The sequence below is a fragment of the Plecotus auritus genome, assembly GCF_963455305.1.
Source record: "Plecotus auritus genome assembly, chromosome: 5".
Classification (NCBI taxonomy): domain Eukaryota; kingdom Metazoa; phylum Chordata; class Mammalia; order Chiroptera; family Vespertilionidae; genus Plecotus; species Plecotus auritus.
The window spans coordinates 159,256,071-159,283,693 of record NC_137776.1 but is presented as its reverse complement, the minus strand read 5'-3'; the positions used below and the strand labels follow the sequence as shown (position 1 = coordinate 159,283,693).

Sequence of the window (27,623 nt, the reverse complement as noted above, 5' to 3'; positions counted from 1 at the left end):
GGATTTTCCAGCCTGAGCGAGGCCTCAGTTTCCTCATCTAGGGTTGTATCAAGGTTAAGTTCATCTGTAAGTAATAGAAACTCCCCAAATAACAGTGGCATAAATAAGGTAGCAGCTTATTTCTCTCATGTAAGTGAAGTTCAGGACTGGCACATTGTTCTGTGGAGTTCGGGACCTCAGTTCCTCTACCTGTTGGTCTCCTAGGGATGGTTTCTTAGTCAAGGTGGCTCTGGGCCTTCCTGCCAGCAGAAAAGAAGAGATGGCCATGAGCACATAGCAGGTGTCTTTCGAGAATTTTCCTGGAAACTCACATATCACTTCTGTTTACCGCAAATTGGCCAGGATTTAGTCACATGGCCACATCACACTGCATAGGAGGTTGGGAAATGAAGTCTTTGTTCCAGGTGGTTGTGTGCCCAACTAAATATCAGGGGTGTCTACTAAGGAGGATGGGGAACAGCTAGCTCGCAGGCTCTGACTTAGGGATGCTATCTCTCATGGTTGTGGTTTTAAAATAAGATCTTCCACAGGAAGATCTTAGCATAGTGCCTAGTTCACGATGAGCTCGTTATCTGCTGTGTGACCTTAGACGTGCTACTGCACCTCTCTGGGCTTCATGTTCCTCCACTCTGAAATGAGAGCCCCCTGGTAGGGGTGGGACTGAAGTCCATATAATTGAGACCCTAATCCGGAGGCTGGCCAGGAGAGGGCAGTGTTGGAGAGGAGAAGGGAGCGCAGGAGCTGCCTTAGCAGTCCCAAGCTGCCTCAGGACCTGCCCAGCAGCGATGAGCCTTGACCTGAATCTGCCTGCTCCTGTCCACCATGCAATACGTATAAATTGGTGTCTCTGCACACTGACTGTGGGAGCTTGTACTACCTGACATTTGATAATATTAAAGAGCAATACTAACTTTCAGTATGATGACAGAAAGGCTGTTACTGACATTTGGGAAGATGCTGTAAAATATAAAGAAGAAAAATAAAATCACCCATGATTACACATATAATCATAACTGGCATTTTGTGGTATATATTACTTAAGCATTTTTTCTAACATTTTTAGCACCTATGAATATGATACCATGATATATATATATTAGCAGATACTTAACACAGCACTTGTACCAGCTGCTATTTATATCACTTTACAGACATTCACTCCTTTAACCTCTCCAACAGCCGTGCAGAGTAGGCACTGTTATCATCCCCATATTGTCCTGAGCTTGATTTGTTAACAGTTTTTCATTTTTTCTATGTCACTGAACACTCTCTGTCCCCATTGCATCTAACAGCTGCATGACATAACATTCCATCATGGGAATGTGCCTGAGTCACCATGAAGCCTGACCTTTGGACTCTGGGGTTTCTAGTTTTTTGTTGTTGTTTTAAAGTGCTGGTGAATATCCTATGTCTCAGTTTCCCCCACTAGCCTGATGATTTCCTCAGGATAAATATCTAGAAATGGAATTCCTGGATGAAAGGGTATGAATGTCAATGTCATTGCTTTCCAGAAATAGTGCAACAATTTAGACTCTCAGCTGAAGGAGTGAAAATGTCCCGCTGTGGTGGGTTTGTAGCTGCGAGTGTCCTAGGTCATTTTCCAGTGCAACCCCCATTTGCTGGATGGAATTGCTGAGGTCCAGAGGGAACAGCACTCGTTCACAGATTCTGAAAAGCCCAGTACAGCCATGGTGGGAACCCAGGGTGCCCCTTCTGCCTTGGACCTCTCCTCTCCCACCTCCTCGTGCCCTGTGGAGGGCAGCAGTATGCCCACCTGCCCCTTGGCAGATGGAAGCTGGCTGGGGAGCCCTGCTGAGTGGGCATTTGCAGCCATCCTTGCGGAGATGCCCAGCTTGGAGGCAGGTTTAGCTGTGGGATGCCCTTCCCTGCAAAGCACCATCTGGCACAAAGTTCAGTCTTTTCTTAATTAAAGTTAGTGTGGACTGTGACTGCTTTTCCTTGACAGTCCACCAGTCATTGTGTAGATTTTATACTGACCCCAATCACATTTTCAAAATTTTAAATTCAGTTACAGTTAAAAATGCCAGCCGTGGGAGGTGTGGCTGGAGAGTAGGATGGGTGTGGTGGGATGAGGAAGGGAGTGTTTGCTGGGCTCACAGAGAGCTAGCCCGTGCCTGCCAGTCCCCTCCTCTCTCCCCTCCATCCTAAAGCCCCAGCTGTGATCACACAAGTCTCCTTGCAGTTCTGCATGTGGCCTGCTTCTCCCCAGGCCTTTCTGTTCCCTCCATCTGCAGTGTCCTTTTTCCTGTCCTCCCTGGGTCAGCTTGCATTGGCCTTCAGGCTCAGCTCAGGTGCCCCTCCTCTAAGATGCCCTCTCTGCCTGCAGCAAGGAGTTCCTCCCCTGTTCTCTGCCAGCTCCCCTGCCTGCCCCACAGCACACCCAACATCACTTGGCTTCACCTCGGCTCTCTGTCCTCTTCCTGTTCTAATCATGCTGCTGGGGATGGTTCCAGGAGAAGCCAGGAGCTGGAGCAGAGCAGACGTGGGTATTGCTCAGTTGCTGGGAGGAGAGCTGAGGACACCATGTGGGTTTCTGGCTTGGGTGGAGGGGTAGATGGTGCCCTTCGGAGAAGCAGAAGAAACCTGGAGTCTTTCTCTCAGAGCTGGGAGCCCTCCGGGGCCTTTGTCTAACCCACAGCCTGTCTTTTTCAGCTTCGAAATGGAGCCCCCTTCACCAGACTCCCGAGTGACAAGCTGAAGGCAGTCATCCCCCCTTTCTTGCCCCCTTCCAGCTTTGAGCTATGGAGCTCGGACCGGTCCAGGACATGTCACAACGGGAAGGTAGACCCCATGAAGACTGTGCTGCCCCAGAGAGCCAGCAGGGGCCACCCCATGGGCAATGGGAGCACAGACACTGTAAGTCGCCCAGCTGACACACTTTGATGTGTCACTCACCGCTCACTAAAATAGTGATGTGTTGTAGGCACAAGGTCATCAGACCCACTAATCCATAGGATTAAATAAAGCTTTTTTATTTTATTTTCTTAAGTCAGTGACACCATTTACCTAACGAACTTCTGTAAGGGACTTCATATGTAAATAGATTACAGTGTCAGAGTGAAGAGAATGAAAGCAGGAACCCCTCTTCTCTGTCCTCTCTCTGGAACCCTGGGGCTCCAAGGAACACAGTTTGAAGACCTGAGCTAATTCAACCTTCCCTTCAGTAGGTGAGGACCCTGGGACCCAGAGAGGGGAAGTAATTTGCATAGGCCTGAGACCAAAAATCAGATTCTTGGCTTTTAATCAAGTTCTACACTACGTTGTTCAGGTCCATGACCAAGAGCAAACACTAGGAGGCAACTGTGTGCGATACTGGTGTTTTCTTGCACCCAGAAGGAGCGTGATTCCATCCTCTGGACCACAGTGGTTTCCATCTTTGTGGTCCTCAGTGTCTCTAACACACTGAGGTATCCCTCTTGAGGTGGGAGGTTATCTCCATGTGTAGATGGTCTACCCTGTGGCAAACCAAAGACGAGGATTTTGGACCTGCCCTGCTGTTCTGTGCTCAGTGACTGGAGAAGGTCAGGGCCTCCATCTCTGATATAAAATGGGGCTGAACCCTGTGCTTGCTGCTGCTTCCCTGGGCCATTGTAATATCAAATCTCTACAGAGAAATCAAGAACCTGCCCTGGAGATGGGCAGGGCGGGCTTACATTTGGTCCACAAAGTGGGAGGAGTTGAGTGATCCTGAAAGCAGAGTGACCTGTGGGAATTGATGTCACGGGGGCTCAACCTGAGCTAATGGCCAGGTTGTCAGCAGCTACAAGTGAGTTCCCATCCTTAGGGGACTCCTAGCAGGCTGAGCACCGGTCAGCAAGGATGTGCAGGGTGGATGCAGGCATTGGCTCTGGAAGTCCAGCTGAACTCCAGGCTCCTCCCCGCTGAGATTCCCAGTGTCCAGAGGAAGGAACAGCAAACCCTAACCGTAACACCTACCTTGTACTTGCAGACTCCTGTCAGGCCGGTTAAATTTCCATCTCTCTCCAGAAGCCCAGCCTCTCCTGCCAATTCTGGAAACTTCAACCACTCACCTCATTCCTCAGGTGGCTCCAGTGGGGTAGGGGGCATGAGTAGGCACGGCGGGGAGCTGCATAACCGCTCAGGTGGGTACCCGGGCAGGGCCACTTGGGGAGATGGGAAGATCCCTTGGGGCTGTGCCCACTCTGCATACAGTTCCAGAAACAATTGCATGCACCTCATCTTCTTGATGTGTCCAAGGGATTTTTTCAGTGACTTCACAATTCTGTTTTTTCTTGGGGGCTGGAGTGGAGAAAGAGGAAATAAAGTCTATAGTACTTTATTTTCTTGGAAAATTTTACAAGAAATTAGGAGAAAGGTATGGTGTTTCATGGTGTTTAAAATTCTTAAAGATAAAACCTTAGAGAGCTGTCTTTTCTTGAACAGATGAGGAAACTGAAGCTCAGAGTGGACAAGAGATTTGCCCAGGGACATGCAGCAAGTCGGTGATAATTAGGACTCAAACCCGAGTGCCCCACAGTTCTTTTGACCTTACAGCATACTTTCTTGTCCTCTCTAAGGACATGCAGGATTAACCAAAGCCAGCTTTGCAGGAAAGACACCCCTGCTTTATGCCATTACAAGGAATGCATGTGTCTTGTAGAAAAGCTTTAAGACCAGATAAACCAAAAGGTAATAGTAATGATGATGATGGTGATGATAATAATAACAGGTATAATCTCACCCACTGGACATTATCGTTAACATTTTGGTATATGTCTTTGCAAAGTACTTTTACGCATATTATATTTATGAAAGTGGAATAATTTATAGAGCACTGAGTATGTACCAGGCATACTATCAAACCCTTGAAATGAATTATCTCCTTCAGTCCCCCAACAGCCTGCAAGGATACATTCTCCATTTTACAGATGAGAGAACTGGGGCTCAGGAAAGCTAAATAACTCGGCAAGGTCACTCAGCTGTGAAGCGGCAGAGCCAGGACCTGAACCCAGGCAGGCTGACTTCAGAGAATAGAGTGCTCAGCAAACTTTTCCTCTTTGCACACATCACCAGATTGTGAACGCCTTTTAATGTCCGTACACCTGTATCTACAGCATCTTTTTAATAGCCAAAGAGCAGTCCATTCATATGAGGTATCACACTTTTATACAGCCAGTTCCCTCATCTTGAACACTGAGGCTGTTCTAGATTTTTGCTCTTGTAGATAATAACCACATTAAGTAATGCCTTCCTATCTCCATATTTGCATACTCAGTGATTCGCTTAACATAATAAGTTCCCTCAAATCAGGGGTCAATGAGTTTGCCTGTTTTCAAGGCCTTTGGTACATTTTTGCCTTTTTATACGTGTACAATATTTACCGCAGAGCCCGGTAAATGCCCTGTAAATGTTAATTATCAGTGTCCTCCCTCTGGCATCTTTCCGAGCCCTGCGTATTATCAGTTTCCTTTTTTCTTTCATAATAACTCAAGGTTGCCAGTAGATTTGGGGTAACTGGGATAGGGAATGTGGTAGTCAGGGTTCAAGCAGGGAAGATGACATCCCGGTGTTAGGAATGAGGAAGTTATTGACACAACTGTGGGAGGAGCTGGGATGTGAAGGTCTGAAAGGGGGAGACAGAGGTGGAGGGAGGAGCCCTGGTGAGGCAGGACAGGTGGAAGGCTCTGCACAGGGCTGCAGTGGGAATTCAGGGCAGGGTGGGCAGCCATCTGTGCCTGCTGGAGGCTGGCTGAGCTGGCTATGGTGCGGGGAAAAGTGAGGACAAGTTGATTTTGCCAGCACTGCATCCTTCACTACCTCTTACCATGATGCTTTCATCGCACAGTGGCCACTGCATCCTGGCCACCTCTGGTTCTCATTCGGAGTCCTCTCGTGGTCAGCCCTGATCCAGAATCACATGGGGAGGGATTCTGGGAGATGTGGTTCTGGCTCCTTCAGGTCAGCATAGGGAGTCCATTGCACCGTGACAGTCATTCCCATTCCTCTTTCCGCAGGTGGCAGCATAGACAGTGTCCTGTCCCAGATTGCTGCCCAGAGAAAAAAAGCAGCCGGACTATCTGAGCAGAAGCCCAGCCATCGGTCAAGTCCTATTGGGCCAGCACCTGGGTCCAGCCCTTCTGAACAACTGGTCTCCCCTGGAAGTGGTGGCAGTCCCGGTGGCAAGGTGCTTGTTCTGCTTTTGTCGCCTCCTGCTACCCTCATAGGTTCTGTCCTAACATGGCCCACATGCTGGATGATGGGACTCAAGACAGGCCCCTTCCAGTAGCTGCTCCTGGGTTTTCTGAGAAGGGCTGGACTGTGTGGGTAGTTGCTGAGATCATGCCCTGTGCCCTGGGTCCCCTGCACACATGGTCATCTCCCGCCTGATCTCCAGGGCCTCAGCAAATGCCTCATCTAGCCTCATATTGCACATGTTTGTTCATTGATTAGAGCAAAAGGGTTCAGAGTGTGGGTTCAGGAGCAGACTGCCAGGGTTCAAATCCCAGCTCCACACTTTAGCATTTAGGGTGAGGCCTGGCCCCTGGTGAGCCTGTGTGTCAGCTGTGTTGACATTTTTAGCACTACCTTATTCATTCATTTGGAGCTTCTGCTCTGTGCCTGGCACTGCTAGCAGTGAGGATCCCGCAGTGATTTGGGGTTTTGTGACCACTGTCAGGGTGTCACTGTGACACATGCAGTCTCACCTCAGTGTGGTAAGGGCTGTTGTGGGGAAGGGAGGATGCCCTCCTAGTTTCAGGGCGTCAGTGACATCTAAATGGGGAGCAGAAGGATGAGGAGCCAGATGGAAGGATCAGGTGTAAGACTGTTTCAGGGTGAGGGGACAGCATCGCAGCACTCCAGAAGCCAGAGTATGCAGAGGGGAGGGGCTGAAGGAAGGTTGAGAGCCAGGGCCTCACCTGCCTGCTTTGACACCATTCCTCCAATGATGCAGCCCAAGAGCCATCACTGCATTGTTTGCATCTGTGGAGTTTGCAGTGGGCGAGAGACCCTAATGCTTCTCTGGAATGGTGCAGTGATGCCCATTTCCTCCTCTGAGAGGACCCCAAATCCAGGCATAACCCCATCCTTTATCATATTTTTTAGATCTTAAGCTTAAAGTTAGATTACCTGAGAGTCTCATCCTTGGACGTTTGTCCAGAAGTGCCTCCAGAGATTGATGTTTTAATGGATTAATGGGAAATAGTCTTTATTTCCTGCCCAGCCACTGTTCATTACACAGTTGTTATTCAAAGTCCCTTTTGCAATTGGACCTACATAATTAGGCTCCTTTTACAATATAGCTCCAGAAAAAGTTTCTCTCCCTATGCATTAGCATATTTTCCATTATATTGAAATTTTATTGGGTAATAAGACCTATGTAATTAAATTCCTTTTAGAATTTGGCTCTTGGAAAAATGTCTCTACTGATACTTGGATACATTTTCTTTCCACAAATAGTATGAATTATATAATAATTGTATTACTCTTTTTGCCTTTGCTGCTAGGAAACTCAGAACTACTCATTAAAGTAAATTTGCTGGTCTGGGCTCTGATATAGCTGTCCTCTGTTGCCTAAAATTTCCTGCTTCTATTTTGATGACCTTATTAGATGTGTTGGATATTATTTCCTTCCTTTAATTGGTGTTGGAAATAGATAGACATATAAATTATAAATTATATTAACTATTGTCTCACATGAATGCATCTATCATCTATAATCTATATACATGCATATTCTAATGAATGGAAATTGTGTCAAAAGATGCATTCGGGAAATAATAAACTGGGGAAAGGATCCAGTTCAATGATCACCTGATAGTCTTAACATAATGATATGCTGTAACCTTCAGGTTTCTGGGCTCCACCCAGCATAATTGAATGAAACTCTCAAGACAGGGTCTGGGGAATCTGTTTTTCCCCCAGTGTTGAAGCCATCCCAGCTCAGAGCTCTCAGAAACCACTGCCCTAAATCAAAGGACACCAGGAGTGGCTTTCTGTCAATGGCTCCAGCAGCAAAATGGAGACAAAAAGGGCTTTTCAAAGACTCCCTCAGGAAGCATTAGAAATTAGTATTCAAAATATGATCCTCCTGAATCTGGTTTTTGTACTTCGCTTAAAACAAGCTCTACTGTAATAGTGGAATGTTCACAAGGCATGGCTTCTAGCTTGTTTGTGAATCAGCATGAAGTGAGCCTTAGGAGCCACAGAATGGGGGGTTCAGAGCATTTTCCTACACTTCCCAGACCTCTGAACGCCTAAAGGTCCACTGGGTATGTCAGCTTTCGGCTCCCACCATAGAGTTGGGTGGTTTAAAACAAAAAGCATTTCGTTAGCTCATGAATCTGCAGGTCAGCAGCGTAGTCTAGACTTCACGAGGCAGTTCTTCTGGTCTGGGGGATCAATTGCATGTCTGGCTATTGGCTGGGTTAACCAGGACAACTGGACCATGTGTGTCTACAAGCTGGGACATGTCTCCTGAAGCCATGAGTTGAAAAACAATCAAGTTGTTTAAGCAAATCAGCACACCCAGGGCAGGAGAACAGAGAGAGTTATGTAACAAAAGGTATTGATCCAGGGAGGAGTGGACATGGGGCCATTAATGTAATCAGTCTCCTATATTGAGGACATAGAGAATAATTCAGATATTTCAGAGCACCTTAAAGCTTATATTTACCTGCCCCCTCCCCCATAATGCTGCCCACAGGTCCAGAGTATCATGTTTCTTTGCTGTTGGCTGGGGTAGATCTGTTTTATAGACATACACTAATAAAGGACTTTTAGGGAAAAACAAGATACTTAGCTCAAAATATCTTCCCCCAAATATTTCTTTATTATGAAGGGAAAAGTAGTAACTTCACAATGGGAAAACTCGACAGATACCATCTTAACTAAGTAATGAAGGTTAACATCATCAGTAATAAGATACTGAGACTTTGTGCCTCCTGGTATGACATGCTAAGAATGACACATCACATCTGTGGTCATTGACCCAAAAACGCATAAGCAAATCTAATTATGAGAAAACATAAGAGAAACCCAATTTGAGAGACAGTCTACAAATACCTGACCAGGACTCTTCAAAAGTGTCATGGTCATGAAAGATAAGGCAAAACTGAAGAGCTGTCTGTCACAGATTGGAGGGGATTAAGACATGACAAGTCTATGCAACGTGGGAACCTGGACCAGATCCTGGATGAGAATGAGGGCATTAGTGGAACAAGCGGTGAAATGATATCTGAGTAAAGTCTGTAGTTTAGCTAACACTGTGTCCCAGTGTTAATTTCTTCATTTCGATAATTGTACTATGGTTATGTAAGATGTTAACATCAGGGGAAGCTGGCTGAGGGATACACAGAACTCTCTGTTTTTGGAATTCTGTAAATCAGAATATTTCCAAATAAAAAAGTGTTTTTAAAACTAAATGGTAGACACATACACACACACACACACACACACACACACACACACACACACACACACACGGGGCTGGGGGGGGGGTAATGTGTCCTTTGGTGAAAGGTTGGAAGCAACTGGTTTAGATGATCGACCATCAAGAGCAGAAAGGGGTTTCGTGTGTATATAAGCCACACTTTCATCTTAGAAGTGGGTTAACTGAGAGGTAGGGGACTTGGCCAAGGACCTGATGCTAGTAGAGGCAGGACTAGTCCCTGAATTTCGACTTCATGGGCCGCTTTTTCCATCCCACCGCTCAGCTCCAGGGGAGGATTCTCCTGTAACTGTTCTAGTAATAATACTGTGTTTGCTTTCATGTGTTTTTAAAATAGATTTCATAGTCCTGGTTAGATATCCTGTTGAATGTTCTCTGTTGTATGTCTGTTTTAATCATTTCACCTTCCAGGTGATAGCTATGTATTTGTCTTAATCTTTTGTGCAGAAACTGGAGATGAGCAAAAGGCCTCCGTCTGGAACTTCCACTACCTCCAAAAGTACCTCCCCCACCCTTACACCCTCCCCTTCGCCCAAAGGCCATGCGGCCGAGTCCTCGGTGTCCTCCTCTTCGTCCCACCGGCAGTCCAAGAGCAGCGGGGGCTCTAGCAGCGGCACCATCACCGATGAGGGTGAGTCCCCTGAGGTCCTGAACCCCACCCTTTTCTTCACCATGGTGACCTGGCAGGTGCCTTTCATTGCTATAGTCATCCTAGGTCAGGCTTATTTGTTACAAATAAACAAACTACACTGGCCCCTTCCCTTCCCTGATTCTCCTTGTATTTTTGTCTTCACTGTGCTTATGGTATGGTAAGCTACCTCCTAGTTTTTGAATGTAGTAAGTTTTGTTTATATACACAAACACACGCCAGTAGAAATGTTTCTCCAACAGCAGTTAGGGACCATTCCCTAAACCTTGTATAAATCAGAATTCTTTCAGTTGCAAGTGATGGAATCTCCACTAAATTGCTTTAAGCAAAAACAAAAACAAAACCTCATCATTTGTTGGTTCATATAATGGATGTGTCTAGGGCAGCCGTGGGCAAACTACGGCCCGCGGGCCCGATCCGGCTGTTCTATCCGGTTCTCTTGCTCTCCCCTCCGCTCCTTTACTTTGAATTTATATTAGTTCACACAAACACTCCATCCATGCTTTTGTTCCGGCCCTCCGGTCCAGTTTAAGAACCCATTGTGGCCCTCGAGTCAAAAAGTTTGCCCACCCCTGGCTAGGGTGTGCTTCAGGCATGTCTGGATCCAGGTGCTTTGGGAGTATTTCTCTCCATATCTCAGGTAGGCTCTCTCTGAGTGGTGACAAGGTTGTCCCCAAGCAGCTTTAGGTTTATTTCCTCTTCATACTAACTTAGCAACCCCAGCAGAAAGAGTGCTGACTTCTCAGTAGATCCAACGAAATCCCAAGCGTAAAGGTCATTGGTCTGCTGTGGCTATATTTATCACAACCTGTGTCATCCTTGACTATCTCTGGGTCCATGGGGGTGAATGTGGTGATTGGCCAGGCCCAGGTCTTGTGTCTGCCTTTGGAGCCAGGGTTGGAGTCTGCACTGCCTACATGGTATGGATTGGAAGTGAGAGAGAAGTGGCTCCTCACAGGAAAATTGAAGTGCTGTTTCCAGAAAGAGGAGGAGGATGGATGCTGGGCAAGCAAAAGCTGTTAGACGTCCACTGTAACCAGGACTTTGGACCTGCACGCATGAATTGAAGCCTCTCCCGTGGGGGTGATGAGGGAAAGAAGGAGTGGATGGCAGGACAGGCGAGGAGGCCCAGCAGTGAGGCCCCAGGAAAGATAAAGGGAGATGAAGAGAAGAAGGTCATCTATTAAAACTGCCCTGGAAGTGGGGATGGGGAAGGAGGGAGCAGAGCTCCCATGAAAGATGGGGGCCCAGGCAGGTGCAAATCAAGGAGTATAAATCAGAGGGGTGGAAAATCTCAGTGTGCATATGGGCCTCACCAATGCATTTGCAGGTCCCTCACTGCAGCTGCTGGGAGGTCGTGCTGAGCAAGTTCTGCCCAGCAAGTGATAAGTCAAAATCAGCTGCATAGGCTCTAGTCTGTCCTGAGTTGATAAATGCATGCTGCTGTTGGCATCCTCTTTATTGTTTTGTGATATCTAGTGCGGTCATTTATAAAAGCTTCAGATTTCACTAGCAAGCCCATTCCTCCTGTGTTTTCTTAGGTGGAGTCTTTAAGTTCCCCACTCATGAATTCTCTCACCTCAGAGGCTTCCAGGAGTTGAAACCCCTAATGATTCAATTAGGTATTTGTACCTCACCTTTTTCCAGAACAGTTGAGACAGTGGACATGTGTATGCATTGTCCACGCCCACTCTTTTTCCCTTTTATTCATTATTTAAAAGGTTTGCAGAGCCCTAGTTGGAATGAAAAAAGAGGAGGACTTGACAGCGAATTCTTTTTGGGTTAATTTCTCTTTCTTAGAAAGCTCAGTTTTTCCTTCTGGGGTTTGTGGGTCCTGAGGCAGTGAGACCCTTGTCCTGTGGGCATTAGATTGTCACAGAATAGATGCTGAAATCCATCGAGAAACAGTTATTCTTTATATTTTTGTAGGAAATGTGTGGCCCCAATCAAGGGCTGCATGCAAGCCTTTGCTGCCCATCTTTCTATCTGCATCCCTCTCTCTGGACTCCTATTGGAAGTCACTTCTCACTCTCACGTTCATCTCATGAAAGCTTGTAGGCAGGCACTGGGTACCATACGTGTGCTGGGTGGTAGGATAACTCACAATCAGGCAGGGGAATCAGATGCAGTCAGCGGAATCTCATGAAATGATTGTAACACAAGATGTGAGCAGCAAAGTGCAGAGTGTCGTAGCAGGCTTTACCAGAGCGGGCATTCAGCCAGGCCACAAGGGCTGAGAAGAAATGAGGCAGTGGTGGGCCGGAGCTGAGTGCTAACTTTTTTTTTTTTTTTTTTAAATGAGGTTTTGTTTCATTTATTTTTTTATATATTTTATTGATATTTCACAGAGAGGAAGGGAGAGGGATAGAGAGCTAGAAACATCGATGTGAGAGAAACATCGATCAGCTGCCTCCTGCACACCTCCCACTGAGGATGTGCCCGCAACCAAGGTACATGCCCTTGACCGGAATCGAACCTGGGACCTCTCAGTCCGCAGGCCGACGCTCTATCCACTGAGCCAAACCGGTTTCGGCTGAGTGCTAACTTTACAGTAAATGTATGAGCTGGTGATTAAACACAGCTATTAAAAGTCAAATTACAACAATAATATATATATGTAAATACATATATAAAGGAAGATGAAAAAGGAAAGAAATTACATGAATTTATAATTAGATAAATTATATTAAGTATAAAGGCATTGGTATTTAAAACAAAAATTTTTGCCTTTTTTTAGTGTGTTTTAGTAATGTCTATGCTCTTGAGGTTATTTACATCTTATTTATCTATATGGTGGGAATCCTATATAATAAAAGGCTAATACGCAAATCGACCGAATGGCGGAGCAACCACGCACTGACCACAAGGGGGCAGACGCTCAATGCAGGAGCTTCCCCCTGGTGGTCAGTATACTCCTACAGGGGGAGCACCGCTCAGCCAGAAGCCAGGCTCACGCTCACGGCTGGCAGTGGCTGGAGCCTCTCCTGCCTCCGCGGCAGCGCTAAGGATGTCCTATTACAGATGAGAAAGTAAGGCACAGAAAGGTTAGGTGCCATATCCTGGGTAGGTCATACAGCTAGTCCACATGGACTCAATCCTAAGCTCTAGCTACCAGGTCTGTACTATTCACCCCACTCTGCCACTTTTCCCATTGGTGATGAGTGAAGGGCACAAACAAGGGGATCTGGAGACAATGGGGAGCGGGCCCATGGGGAGCGGGCCCAAGCTGTCAGTCAGACATCCCCTGAGGGCTCCCGGACTGCTAAAGGGTGCAGGCCAGGCTGAGGGACCCTCCCGCCCCCCGGCAACACACACAAGTGCACGAATTTTGTGCATCGGGCCTCTAGTATTATATAATGATGCATTACTCCTGTATTTCTCTTCCCAGTTCCACTTTCAGGAACATTACATTGGTAGGTTGAAATCGGCTATGGTGGGTGTATTTTACACCATGGAAATCAACAAACACCACCAGTCAGGGCTTAGTTTGTTGTTTTATAGCTCACCTAGACGTGGTCTAGTCCGTGGGAGTCAATGTTAATTATGCAGGTTAAACTTAAAAGTGTCATGTCTGGTACTGATATTCTGTGAATAGCACAAGAAATTGAGAAAACATTCTTCCAGGATTTGAAAACGGTTATCTAATTCAGCAAAGTTTGCTCACATGAAGTTCTAACCTACTAATATGTCTTCATTGTTTCATTCCCCATCTTACATATCACATAAAAGGAACAGTTAACCAGCCTTTATGTTGGAAATATGTTACACTCACTAGCTATAGGTACAAGAATTCAGTGAGACACCTGAAATGCAATGAAAAACAGTTGCTATATGGAATTTATAATAAAGAGTATTGTATAACCTATTATCATATGTAAATTATGCATTACACATTCTTTATGTCAGTAAACTCTGCAGTAAACTTATGTACCTACCCACATGAATACATTTCCCCTGAGAGGCAGTTGTTAACTATTTACCAGCACACCACTGTGGAGGGAGACTGCATGTGGAGGGAACAGCAGGAGCAAAGGTTTTGGTGTCATGAAACTACATTGGATTATGTCTGAGTTGGGACTCAATTCATCGCATACATCCTAGCTCAATAGCAGCTCTTCTGTGAAAGATCTCCAGTTCCTTCGGCTGGGTCAGCTGTCCTCTCTGTCCCCAGATCCCCTTGTCTGTGCCCTTCACTCATCACCAATGGGAGAAGTGGCAGAGCGGGGTGAATAGTACAGACCTGGTAGCTAGAGCTTGGGTTTGAGTCCATGTGGACTAGCTGTATGACCTCCCCAGGATATGGCACCTAACCTTTCTGTGCCTTACTTTCTCATCTGTAAGTGGGAAAGTAATAGGATCTATCTCATGGGGTTTTGTAAAGAGCAAATGGGTCATCCATGTATCAGGTGCCTGATGGTGAGCAATGTGCATCAGTTGTCACCTCTTCATTATATCTTCCCAGCCACACTGAGCTCCTTCATAGCAGGAACCTTTCCATGCTGGCATTCCCAGCACATTGGTAGCCACTGTTGAATGAGTGAATAAAAGAAGGAACTCAGGCCTTCTAACCTCCAGTTCACTCTTCTGTGAACTGCACCCACTGCCCCAGGACCTTTGCACTTACTGTTCCCCCTGCCTGCTGCTCTTCCCTTTACATCTACACACCTTCATTTAGTGCTCAAAGGACACCTTATAAAAGAAGCCTTTCCTGACCACCCTCTATAACAGCATCCTAAGCCATTAGTCGGACATCCCCTGAGGGCTCCCGGACTGCTAGAGGGCGCAGGCCAGGCTGAGGGACCACCCCCGCCCCCACACCAAGTGCATGAATTTTGTGCATCGGGTATCTAGTATTATATAATGATGCATTACTCCTGTATATCTCTTCCCAGTTCCACTTTCAGGAACGTTACATTGGTAGGTTGAAATTGGCTATGATGGGTGTATTTTACATACTGTTCTGTTCCTCCTTTGTCAGCCTGCTTGTTGTCTATTTGGTCCCTATTGAGTCCTCAGTGCCTAGTCTGGTAAATACTTACTGAATGTGTGAATAAATATTTCTCCAAACCCCCAGATGCTGGTCTTGTTTTCTTTCTCTACTCTCCCTACTCTGATATCTCGATACCCAAAATATTCTGTTTTCCTCTGGTCTCTGCCCCTCTGGCTCTGCTGCTCCACTGAGATGTGACCTTCTTACTGGAAGCCCACAGCCTCTGCACACCTGAGCCTAACCCCGACTCTGGTCTCAACCGCACCTGCTTCTTCTCTTAAGTGCTTTCTCTGACTACCTGGGGACTTGCTGGCATTAGCGTTCACTGCAGGTGCAGAGACCAGCAGTCAAGAAATCATAACTAAAAACTGTTCTTGGACAGAAGGCGGAGTTTTAGTCCCAGCAGCTAGAATACCATTGATGGTTGCAGCCATTGGAGAGTCAATGAAAGTTTCAAGTTCACTCTTTTGATCATTTATCAAATTTTAAAATGGTGTTTTTTTTCCCATCTTTCCCTCTTGAAGATGAACTGACTGGAATCCTTAAGAAATTGTCACTTGAGAAATACCAGCCCATTTTTGAGGAGCAAGAGGTAAGGATGTTCTTTTTGAATGTCAATTTAAATCTTGCTGTTAAAAAAATTTGTCTAAATATGTGGGTTTTCATTTTGCCAGCCTTGATCTTTTTCACTGAGACAGCTGAGGAAATAGAATTCGTGTACAGCACATTTAGTTCAGTTCATCACAGTGAGATCCTGGGGACCTTATGGCTTGTTTTGTTGTAATAAACGTTTGTAATTTTGAGCACTGCTCTCTCTCTCATCAGGTCTGAGTCTGTCCACACACTTGTCAAAGGGGATTGACTGACAGTCCTTTAGGTTTAAAGCGGATCAGAGGCAAATCCTAATGATTCTGTGCTAAGTGTCTGTACATAGAGTCTGTGTTCATCTAAGAGAGTTCCTATTTGCTTCAAAGCACTCACAGTCACATATTTAAAATATTACTGTCCTGTAGTTTGGTAGTTTCTCAAAATGTTAAACATAGAGTTACTGTCTGACCCCACAAAGGTATACACCCAAGAGAAATGAAAACACATGTCCAAACAAAAATTTGTACACAAATGTCCATAGCAGCATTATCATAGTAGCCAAAAGGTGGAAACAACCCAAATGCTCATTGCACTGTACAATGGACTGTAACTTGGTCATAAAAAAGGAATGAAGCTCTGACACGCTACAACAGGATGAACCTTGAAAACATGACACATTGATAAGTGAAAGAAGCCAGACAAAAATGGCCACATGTTGTATGACTCCATTTATATGAAATGTCCAGAATGGGCAAATCTGTAGAGAGAGAGAGATGAGTGGTTGCCAGGGAGTACGGTGAGGAGAGATTGGGGAGTGATTTCTAATGGGCAGGAAAATGTTCTAAAATTGAGTGTGGTGATGGTTACACAACTCTGTACTAAAAACCTTTGAATTGTACACTTTAAATGGGAGAACTGTATGGTAGATGAATTATATCTCAATAAGCTATTAAAATATTTCCTCTTTTGGCCAAATAAAATTCCTCTGTGGCCTACAAGCCACCAGGGTGTAATCACTGGTAGAATATTCTGGTGCTCAGCTTAGTACATAGAACTGTCATAAATATAGTAGCAATCAGGAGAATCAGTCCTTGTCCCCAACAAGCTCAAGATGCAATTAAGGAGTTTGTATTTTCTTTCAAGAAACAGACTGGGGTGCTGTGGCTTTCTTCCTCGGTTTACTTTTCTGCCCTATCCAGTCTGTCCTTCCTGCCTCCCTGCAGTTTTCCATTTGAGCAGGAATTTTTATGGTCAACAAGAAAGTCTTCCCTGTTTGCTGATGGCTGCCTACTCTTGTTTTATATATTCCCTGCCTTCTGAGGAGCTGGCCACAGGGGACTGAATGTGGCGTCTCTGCCACACGTCTAGGATGGGGGGCAGAGGGGAGTGAGAGTCCTGCCGGTCCAGGGGCAGGTGGTTTCAGTCAAAACCATGGCACTCTTTCGTGCCTGAGCTGTCAAGTCCCAGAGGAGCTAATCGTCAGAGAGATGGGAGATGCCTGCATCTCAGAGAGAGCTTGGGATTGGATAAGGGAGTAGACCTTCTCTCACCAACTCAAACCTGGGTCCAGATTTTTTTTTTAAACCTGGGAAAGTAAAGTGACTGTTAAAAGAGAGAAGAAAAGATGGGGTGGAAGGTGTTTCTCCTGGAGCTGAGGCTCAGGCAGGAATGACAGAAAGGTTAGGATTTCTCCCATAGAAACCAAGGATTGTAGGGCTTTGGGATGCCCTTACTCTGAGCCCTTCTCCACCTCCGTTCTCTGTGCTTTTCTTTCCCTATAGCTTCTGCTTGTTTATTTTCTCTATCTTTCCACAGTCTGCATCTCTCTTGTCCTCTGGGGGGAAACATGGTGAGTACTTACATTTACTCTTACTTTCTGTGCAGTAGCCAATATTGTTAAAAGTCCCGCAAAACTGGGATTTACTTTCTAACAGCAGGACTTGGACATTTACCACTCTAGCCACCCAGATTACTGCCTCGGAGGCTTTTCTTACTTGTTCCATCTTCAGGATTTTCCAGAGTTCACCTGTCCTGAAAATCCCAGGGCTAGAGTTCAGGAGAGTTAGTTCTTACTGATATTTTCAACTAAACTTTCAGCATAAAGTCAGGAATTGGAAATAGTAAGTCATAACTAATTCACTACTAATAAGCACTAATAGCTCATAATCATGATATTTCTATTGTGGTTGGGAACAGAGGTGTGGCACCAGGCGGATGGTAGCGAACCCCCTCCTTTCTCCCCAGGTGGATATGGAAGCGTTCCTCACCCTCACTGATGGTGACTTGAAGGAGCTGGGTATTAAGACAGATGGATCCAGGCAGCAAATTCTGGCAGCAATTTCTGAACTGAATGCAGGCAAGGTATTGTTCTCAATCTTCTTTACTTTTTCTTCCTGTTTTAAACAGCTCAGAGCTTTACTAGGATTCTAGGCCCTCTGTGTTTCCAAGGATCTTCGGGGTCTAATTTTATCTCCGGCATATTTGCCAGAGGCTGGCTCCGCTTGCATGCGTCTCATGACGCTCACTGCGTCCGAGTGTGACCTGTTCCTTTTCCAGATCTCTCTTCCCATAAGGTTGTTTCTCTTGAGATTCAGCTAAAATAGTCCCTCCAGTAATTTGAACCTATAGGGCTGGGAAATGCCCTCGAGAGCACACTGGAAGCAGAGACAATGATTAAGACATGCCCTGCTGTCAGGCCAACCTGTGTTTGAATCACAACACCTGCACTCACTCCCTGTGCTACCCTGGGCAAGTCAGGTACCTCTCTGAGCCAGGCTTTCCTTGTCTGTAAGGCGGGACTGATGGCATTGATGCCAGGACTAAAATGCTTAGAGCCCCTGGCACACAGCAACCCATCAATCACTGTTGGTATTGTTGGCATCCTGCATTTTTTTTTAATAAAATATATTTTATTGATATTTTACAGAGAGGAAGGGAGAGGGATAGAGAGCGAGAAACATCGATGAGAGAGAAACATCGATCAGCTGCTTCCTGCACACCTCCCACTGGGGATGTGCCTGCAGCCGAGGTACATGCCCTTGACCGGAATCGAACCTGGGACCCTTCAGTCCGCAGGCCGACGCTCTATCCACTGAGCCAAACCGGTTTCGGCGGCATCCTGCATTTTTGTCTAATGTTAAATTTCACCTTTAAAGCTAAAGATTAGCAATGCCTCCTTCTCACCCAAAGGCACACATGTGCAAAACACAAACAAACAAAAAAACACGAAAAGCAAATCACACCCACTTCTCAGATATTAGTTGGGCAGTCATGTTTCAGTAGCATCTGGCTATTGACATGCCTTTGCCTTCTGCATTTTTCCCTAATGTGGGCTGGGTTTATCTTCTCTCATTCCAACAACAATGTACAATACTTGCTTATCTGTTGCTTTTTCACACTTTGCCTAAAGGCTCCCCATTTGTTGCACAATAGTGCCTCGTCTGAGATTTTGCTGTTACAACAACTACTGTAGTAGACATCTCTGCCTCTTGTTCTTCTGTGGTTTAGTTCCTCAGGCTCTGTTCCACGATACGAGGTTATGTCAGAGAGCGTGATCGGTTTTATGGTTCTTTCTCTGTATTGCCAGGTATGCACAGAAGTATTGACCAGACTTGTAGCACCAATAGCAAATAAATATTCAGGCAGCACTTTGTCATTCATAAGCTGCGTTGCACACGCTTCCTCAGTTAATTGGCTTAGTCACCCTGTGGCTCAGGAGTTTTCAGACCTTCCTCCTCTGGCCTTCAGATATGTGAACCAAGGAGAGGATGGAGGTGGGGAAAGCCACATGTGGGCCAGTAAAGGAAGGACAGAAAAAGTTCTAGATGTAGAACATTTTAGCCTAAATTAAAAAGAAAAAAAAAGAATATTAACTAAAAACCTGGTTCAGCCATAAAAAAAAAAAAATCAGCAAAGCACTGTGGACCCTCAGCCTGTAAGCCATGTAACTTCTGTGCAAACCCACTCTAATATTCAGGCTGCTCTATGTATGTGAGTCGGCTTATTAGTTAGTTTCAAGTAATTTATATGTTGGAGAAGGTTACCCAGAAACGATGACCTGAGTTTCACCTTTGATTGGTCTTAAGCCATTGATTGCTTTTTTCTTTTCATTCCCACTTTTTTGTGATTATCAAAGCAGTACATATTCATTTTACTAAATTTGCACAGTAACCAAAAAGGTGAATTTTTAAAGAAATCACAGTCCATCCACCCAGAGGCCAAGACTGTTCACATTTGAGAAGATTACTCTGCAGTGTTCTGTGCCAAATGTTAGTCTTTATGTGGCTGAGATACATATTTTTTTATATCCTACTTTCTTCGTTTAACATTAAATATGCAATTATCCATGCCATTAACAACTCTTTTTAATATAATAAATTTGCATGGATCTACTAAAATTACTATTTTTAAATTCCTACTTGTTGGATGTAGATATCCAAACTTTCTCTAGTGCTGCAGGGGGCAACTTTGTGTTTACAGCTTTCTAATTATCTGCTCAGAATAGATGTCTAAAAGTGGAATTATAGAGTCAGAGAGTCTAATTCAAGGTATACGTTATCTTCTCTTGAATTACTTTCCAGAAAGAGCCAGTGAACATCCCCACCAGCTGTGGGTATGAGTTTGGTATGTTGTTTAATTTTTATTAATTTGATAGGTCAAAAAATGTGCCTTGTTTTAATTTGCATTTCTTTATTAGATAGACAAAACACTTTTTCTACTTTTAATGGCTATTTGCTTTTTTTCTTTTGAGAATTATCAGGCAGGTCCTTTGAAACTCAGGGGTTTTTAAGGGCAGTTATCATTATCATCTTTAATCAGTTGTGGATGCAGGAATGATTATGGTTTTCATCATCCACGGTTCCCTCCTAAGGTTAGGAGGCAGAGAATGCTGGAACCCTGTCTCGCTCTGACCTTGTTTCTCAGGCAATTAAGGCTGAGGTGGTGTTTAATAATGGCATCGCTGTCACCCCTCCTATTTATTTTTTCATCTTCTGCAGTTTGCATAGTGTCACCTCATTCATTATCTCAGGTTGAGCCTCATCACAGCCCCAGCATGCGACATTATCCCATTTTATAGGCATGGACACTCAGCAGTGGGGGGAAGAGGTGCATCATGCCTTAGGATGCCCCCACCAGTGAGCGTAGAGTAGGGACTCAGGATCCTCTGCCCCCACACCTGCTTCTCTGTCCTCTGCCCTGCAGCCTTCAGGTTTGTGTTGATGGAATCCTGATGGCATTTTCCCAGCTTATTTAAAATGACCTGGAAGAACTAACTGAAGAGAGACTCCCACTGCCCTATCAGGTGTCGGGGGCGCCATGTCAGCACTAGAGATCTCCACCTGGGAATCTGGAGAGGGACCCCCTGGATACGGGGAGTTCAGGAAATGAGAGAGTTTGGTGTCTGCGCTCATTTAATGGACTTTTATTCTTTTTATTCTTAGCAGAGAATAATCTGCCAGAGAGTACTCATTTTTAATTTGCTTTACATTTTAACCACATTTGTTTATTTTTCTTGTTTTCTAAATATTTATTTTTTTTAGTTTTAAAAATATATGTTTAAGCCACGCTGCTCCCTTTTGAGGACAGGAACTGTAGGCTTCTGCTGCTTACAAAGGGTCTGCTGTCAGCAGCAACCATTTAAGGTACTATTATTATCCCTGTTTTATAAATGAGGAAACCAAGGCCCAGATAGACAAAATACTTTGCTCAAGGCCACAAAGCTAGTAAATGCAGAGATAAGATTTGAACCCAGGCTGTTTGATTCCAGTCTCTAGTCTTAACCTCTCTGTATTGCTGCCTCCTGGCCAGGAATTCAGTGGAGATGTTCTCTAGGCTTAAAGAAACATTTAAATCCCCTCATTTTCTATCTCAAACTGTGTGTGTAAGGGGGCAGGAAGGGGAGATCTTGCAGGGATGGGGTGAATCACTGTGAATAGGAATCTGACATCCTTTGGGCAAGGAGGAGTAAGGCTGTTCAAACTCTCATGCTCTGAAACCCCTGGAAATCCAAGGGCTGGACGATCATACAAAGCAAAGCAGGGGAGGAGATATCCCTTCCATGCTGTGTGACCCAGGCAAGTCAGTCCTGCTTCCAGGGCTCTGCTGTTCATGCTCGTCCGGGGGATTGGACTCCTGTGTCTCGGGGCCCTCCAGTCTTTGGCATGCAGTGATGGTGGGTGCTGGGGGAGAGTCTGACTCAGAGTGTCTTATTAAACTTGGTTCTCTGTCAATTATTTCCCCAAGACACCCATAGGTTCTTCAAGTATGAGTTGAACATTAACAACACTGTGTCATTTGAATTAATGGTTAAAAGATTTAACAAGACTTTCTGTGTCTGTTTTCCATTTCCTCCACAGGGACGTGAGAGACAGATTTTACAGGAAACCATTCACAACTTCCATTCTTCCTTTGAGAGCAGTGCCAGCAACACCAGGGCGCCTGGAAACAATCCCTGTACATGATCCTCCTTCCTGTGGTCACCAGCGTGAGCTTTCTGAATCTCAATACTGCCTCCACACAGCCAGTGTATCAGCCACCCTCAACTCTTCCCGGTTCCCTGAAACACTCCATGCCTTGTCATACCACTGTGCCTTAGTCATGTTGTTCCCTCTGCCTGGAACACCCATCTTCCCCTTCCCTGCTGTGGTAGTTGATGAAGCTTGTTGCTGTAACGAACTCCAACACATTAGAGACTTAGTCTCACTTAAAGTCTAGTGTGGCTGCTTGGCAGGTGGTTTCATACAGTTTTTCGGGGGCCCAGCTTCTTTCATCTGTGGCTGTGCCTTCCTAGGGGCCTCAGAGTCTTTTCCAGCTGGCAGCAGGGGAAAGGGATGGTGAAGGTGAAGACACAGCCATTTCTTACTGCCTTGCTCTTAACTGCTCACTTCCATTGACTCCTCCTACTCCCATTCACCAGTTGTCACCAGTAGTCACATGGCCATACCTGGATGCAAAGGACACTGGGAAATGTAGTCTTTGTTCAGGTAGTGGCTTCACAGCAACAATTCTGTCCTGGGGAAGTACATGTTTTGGTAGATTAGCCTTTTCTGCTACATCTTCCTTTAAAACTTCTAACTTGTTCCCCACAGTTAGAATCATCTATCAGATGAAGCCTTTTCTAACCCCTCCAGTCACTGGGATCCCTTACTGCTTTGTACATAACCCTGCTTTAGTGTTTCACTGCACCCACTGCATACAACATGCAACAGGATGTGTGTGTTGAATGCGCTTTTCTTTATTGCAAAATGCACTTTTCTTTTATGCTGGAAAATGGAGGAGGCTCATTGTGTAAACTTGCGGGATCCCTTACCTTTCTGGCCTTCAGTTTCCTCATCTGTGGTCAGGCAAGATTATGCTCTGATACTCCACACCACTCATCCCAGGTCACTGTAGGACTTTCTGCACTTCAAGTGGGAGCAGAAGACCTTAATATATTACATTGTGGAAAGACTTCGGTGCTCACATTTTCTAGGCAAAGAAGCAGAGAATTTGTAATGTTTTCTAGACTCTGTTAGTGCTATGTTTCTCAGAAGGGCATTGACTCATGTAACTTTTCTACCATGTTATGTTAGAGGGCTCTGAATTTAAATCCAGCAGCTTCCTGTACTGTTTCCAAGTGAGTAATTCATTCGGCCAACACTTGCTGCATTTCTGTTATTTGCTGGGTGCTGGGGGTACAGAGACAAGCTAGAGCCAGTCTTCACCCTTGCGTCCTCAACAGGCAAGAGATGTGAATGGCAAATCCAATCCCAACCTTAAGGGACAGCACAACACAGTGGAGTTGAAAGAGTTTGTGCTCTGGACTAAGGCTCAGAGTTCAGATCCAGCCCTGTGGGTGGCCAGCTGTGTAGCCAGAGATGGGTTACTTAGCCTCTTCATTGGAGCTTAGAGCAGAGTACATAAAGTACTTGGTCTGCAGGGTGTATTCTAGATATGGTAGCCTTCACAGAATTCTGATCTTTATCATGAGCTCTGCAGAGCACATGCTGGCTCCTTGCAAGTCCTCTCATCTCTCCTTCCCCCAGCCATGAATGCCCATTTCTGCTCCATTGGCTTTCAGAAGTGGTCATTACTGCATTGCCCAGAGCCTGATCATGTTCTCCCTCTGCCTGTCAGTCCAGTGGGTGCTGTTGGTTCTTCATCCTCCCATCCTCTTACCTGCTGAAGCTAACTTTCCACATGACTGGAGAGAAAGGGTTTCATTTTAGCCATCACTGACAAATGTCTTTATAATTGTTCCTCACATGCCAGCCTCCTTTAAGGAGACACGGTCATTGGGCACCATTGTGTGCAGCAGCTTGACCTTAGTGTCATTCATCCTGTCACCCTGGAAGCTGGCATAGTTTAACCCCATCCTGCACATTGGGGAAACAGACATGGAGGAGTGAAGCTGTGTGCCTATTACACATGCAGAAGGAGCAGACTGGCTTTGAACTGAACTGGTAGACTTCTGAGCCTGTGCTCTTCCCACTGACTCCCACAGGCTCCTGGAGCAAGGAGCACCAGGGATGGCCTAGGCCTGTTTGCACATGAAATACAGAGCCTCTGAGTTATGTGCCTTGAGGTTCTCTGCCAGCTTTTCACTGTTTTCCTGTCCTTTTCATAAGCCCATATTTGTGCAGCTTCTACTCAGGTAAGTTTGATTGAACACCCACAATGCACAGAGCTGCGCATCAGCTTTCCACAAGTGCAAATCTCCATGATCTTGTCTGATGACTCCAGACAGAATAGGGCCAATTATTCCCATTTGGCAGATGGGGAAACTAAGGCTCAGAATGGATGCTTCTCTTGTCTTTTTCACTGGACTTAAGTGGTTCTAAGGCTTTTTCACCCAGGAAGTTTGTGTGCTGCTTTGTGAGGGATCCCTGGCCCCCTTTCTGGGCCATGACCCCTTTTCTGATGGCCCTCTCACTTCATGTGTCCCTTCCCCCAGGAGGCTGAACCCCTCCACAGTGTTTCCCTTGCTCGATGACCTTCACCAGCATTTCCCCAAGTGTGTTCCCTGGATGAATATTTTCACAGGATGTTAATAGGCTTTTCATAAAGAGAAACCAAGAGGGGTGTATATGTGAAAGTGGGGTGAAGCTCTTGGATCAAATAGGTTTGGTAGACACTGGGTCACAGCAAAATTACATAATTATCTTTGCTGTAGGACATGCCAGAACCTTCAGTACAACAGTCTTTGTTTTGAAGGGAGCCAGGTGGCTTGTACCATTTCCCACACATTTGATCACCGAATGCTCCTTCATGGTGCTCTTGCAAGACGGGTTCCTTGGACACAGGCAACGAGACCCTGCTTTGACTGGGACAGTGGCAGCCATGAAGCCCCACAGCCCCTAGGATGGGTTGAGGGCACTTTCAAGGGCTTCACTTGTCTTTGGTAATGGCCTCTTCTCTCCCCAGCAGCTCTCTGCAAAGGTGACCTGATTGGCAGTGAGACATTAAGGTGAAGGGGTCCCTGACTTTGAGATGGCTAGGACCCTGCTCAGAGGGCTCTCTGTCCTGTAGGGGAGGGCACTTTCCCAGCAGCTGTGCACGGTGCTTCCTGCCTGGTGTGTGCTGGGTGTCCAAGCCCTGCCTCCCAATGCCTCCGGTGGTCAGGGGAAGGCTTCTACCTCCTTGGTTTAATGCAGACCATTACAGGGAGGCTGGCTAGTTGTGCAAGGAAAATGTTTACTTTTTCATTCAGTAAACATTTACTGAGTATTTACCCTGTGCCCACCCCATGCTGGTGCTTTGGATCCAGAGTTTAAAAAACCCCATCTCTGCCCTCAGGGAACTCACAGTATCTTAGAGGAGACAAGCCCATGATTAAAAAGTTGCAGTGCCATGTGAGAAGTCTTGTCAAAAAGGTGTGTGCTAGCCCGACAGCTTGGAGGATGTCAGTGACGGCTCAGGTCTGCTGGACAGGAGTGGCCAGAGCTGGAGCCAGGTGGAAAGAAGGAGACTGTACAGCAGGCAAGAGGGGCGGGAAGAAAAAGGGCACCCCAGATGTGGGGGACAGTGTGTTTGAAGGCAGGCAGCATATCGTAGTTGTGGGTTAAATATCGTTAAGGGGTAAGTTAGATACCTTTTTTTTTTTTTCGATTTCTGGTTCTTTTCTTTGAAATGCAAAGAAGCCGTTTGTAACCCTGGGAAGAGTACTGATTTAGAGTCAGCCCTAGCACAGGGGTTTGGGGCTGAGCCACTTTCTATTGGGTAATATCAGGCATGTTTCTTTCACTCCTGGAGCCTCAGTTTCTCGTTATCTTGGGGATAGCGCTCCCCAGGTGCCGAAGATCAGATGAAGGTGAGAAAGCCCTTATCATATGGTGTGGAGTTGTGCAGATATGCGAAATCTCCACCATGGTTGCCTATTTGAAATCCTCTCTCCCCTCTCCCACCTGCCCAGATGTAACCATGGCTGGGTAGGTGAGGCCAGAAGCAGCCTCGTCAGAGGTAGCAGCAGCTTAGATGGCTTTGCTGGCAACAGAGTCCTAAGGTTGCCAGGGTTGGCGGTGGATCCTTGCCCTCCATCTGTACCTGATTCTGGGTGTTTGTGTCATTGGGACTCCTAGCAAGATGGACAGAAAGAAGCAGGAAGGTTTCCCAGTCAGTCACAGGAGCTGGTCCAGCAGACAGAGCGGAAGCAGGAAAGCCTTCCAGTTTTGCTCTAGCCTTAGCGCTGTCCAAGACATCCGTGCAGGCCTGGCCAAGGCTAGACAGCTGTGACATCCATGCTAACCTGTGTTGCCAAGAAGATACTTCCTATAGACCAGGGACCTGACTGAAGGTGTTGTGCAGCACCATCCATGCCCATCTGTTCTTGTCTATTTCAAGCAAGATAATCACATCTTATTAACCAATAGATCCTGTTGAACATGTAAAGTGAATGCCGATGCTCTCCCTGATAAAGTCAATATGGGATTCTCCAGGACCCAGGGATAATGAATCTGCTCCCTGGGGATGTGAGTGGTGAGTCATCACCCTGGGGATGGAGGTTCTCCTTGAATAGTTCTAGACGGCCTGCCAGGTTCCCCACAGCCTGACGGGGCTCTTCTCTATAACCTGCAGCCTAAGAGGGGATTAGCCCTGCCTTAAATTTCATCCTCGGCTGAGAGGCCAGTCTCTGGACAGTGAGTCACCAAAGCTTGGGGATGATAGAAGGGAAATAAACAGTCACCAAGTAGTGGGAGAGAGCAGAAAGCCTAGTTGATTTGTCTTCAACTTCCAAAGCAGAGACCACATCTTCCTGCCACCCAGGGCTCCCTCCTCGGGGTGAACCAGCTCCCATCTGCGTAATCTCTTCCAGACTTCCAGTTCCTGTTGGAGCCAACTCTCCAGGGCTCACAAACACAGGGTATAGCTCTACTCCAGGGAGACCTGAGCCCACCCTCCAGGTGTGTGGGCTAGGGCTTGGCCTTACCCTAAGGTAAGGTAAGGCAGGGCCACTGTATCCTTTAGTAAAAGACCAGGATGCCATTTTGTTTCAGCACTGACCAGTGGGTCCTTAGCAACACACTTTAATATTATTTTATTGTTATTTCCATACAGGGAATTGATTCTCTGAAGGAGTTTTTTGTTTGCTAAATGTATATTAAATAATGGTGAATTTGTCTTCTCACTTTGATTTTGCTCATGAAGGATAAAATGCTCAGATTCCTTCCAGTGATAATTGTTATGGAGCAAGCACCTGCGGTGTGCCGGGTGCTTTATAAGTGGCCTTGCTTCCTTCATAATAACCCTGTGAGGCCTTAAAATTCCCTTTCTACCAATTTGATGACTGTGACCCAGATATTAATGAACCTCACCAAAATCACCCAATTAACAAGACAGCCGGTTTGAATGCAGGTCTCTCCCCTCCCCTCTCCTCCCCCCTCCCCTCCCCTCCCCCCCCTCCCCTCTCCTCCCCTCTCCCCTCCCCCCTCCCCTCCCCTCCCCCCTCCCCTCTCCTCCCCTCTCTTCCCCTCCCTCCTCCCTCCTCCCCT

General features: G+C 46.0%; 1 protein-coding gene across 1 annotated transcript in view; it reads left to right on the top strand.

Annotated features, from left to right (window-relative positions):
- The window catches only part of ANKS6 (ankyrin repeat and sterile alpha motif domain containing 6), a 47,433-nt gene extending 20,181 nt beyond the window's left edge, over positions 1-27,252 (top strand). Inside the window, exons 9-15 of the mRNA XM_080668051.1 lie at positions 2,674-2,877; positions 3,971-4,124; positions 5,997-6,166; positions 9,878-10,061; positions 15,594-15,661; positions 17,902-18,018; positions 22,014-27,252. Of these exons, the coding sequence (XP_080524177.1) occupies positions 2,674-2,877; positions 3,971-4,124; positions 5,997-6,166; positions 9,878-10,061; positions 15,594-15,661; positions 17,902-18,018; positions 22,014-22,118 (1,002 nt within the window). The 3' untranslated portion in view covers positions 22,119-27,252. The remainder of the gene's footprint in view (positions 1-2,673; positions 2,878-3,970; positions 4,125-5,996; positions 6,167-9,877; positions 10,062-15,593; positions 15,662-17,901; positions 18,019-22,013) is intronic.
- Positions 27,253-27,623: the final 371 nt, after the last annotated feature.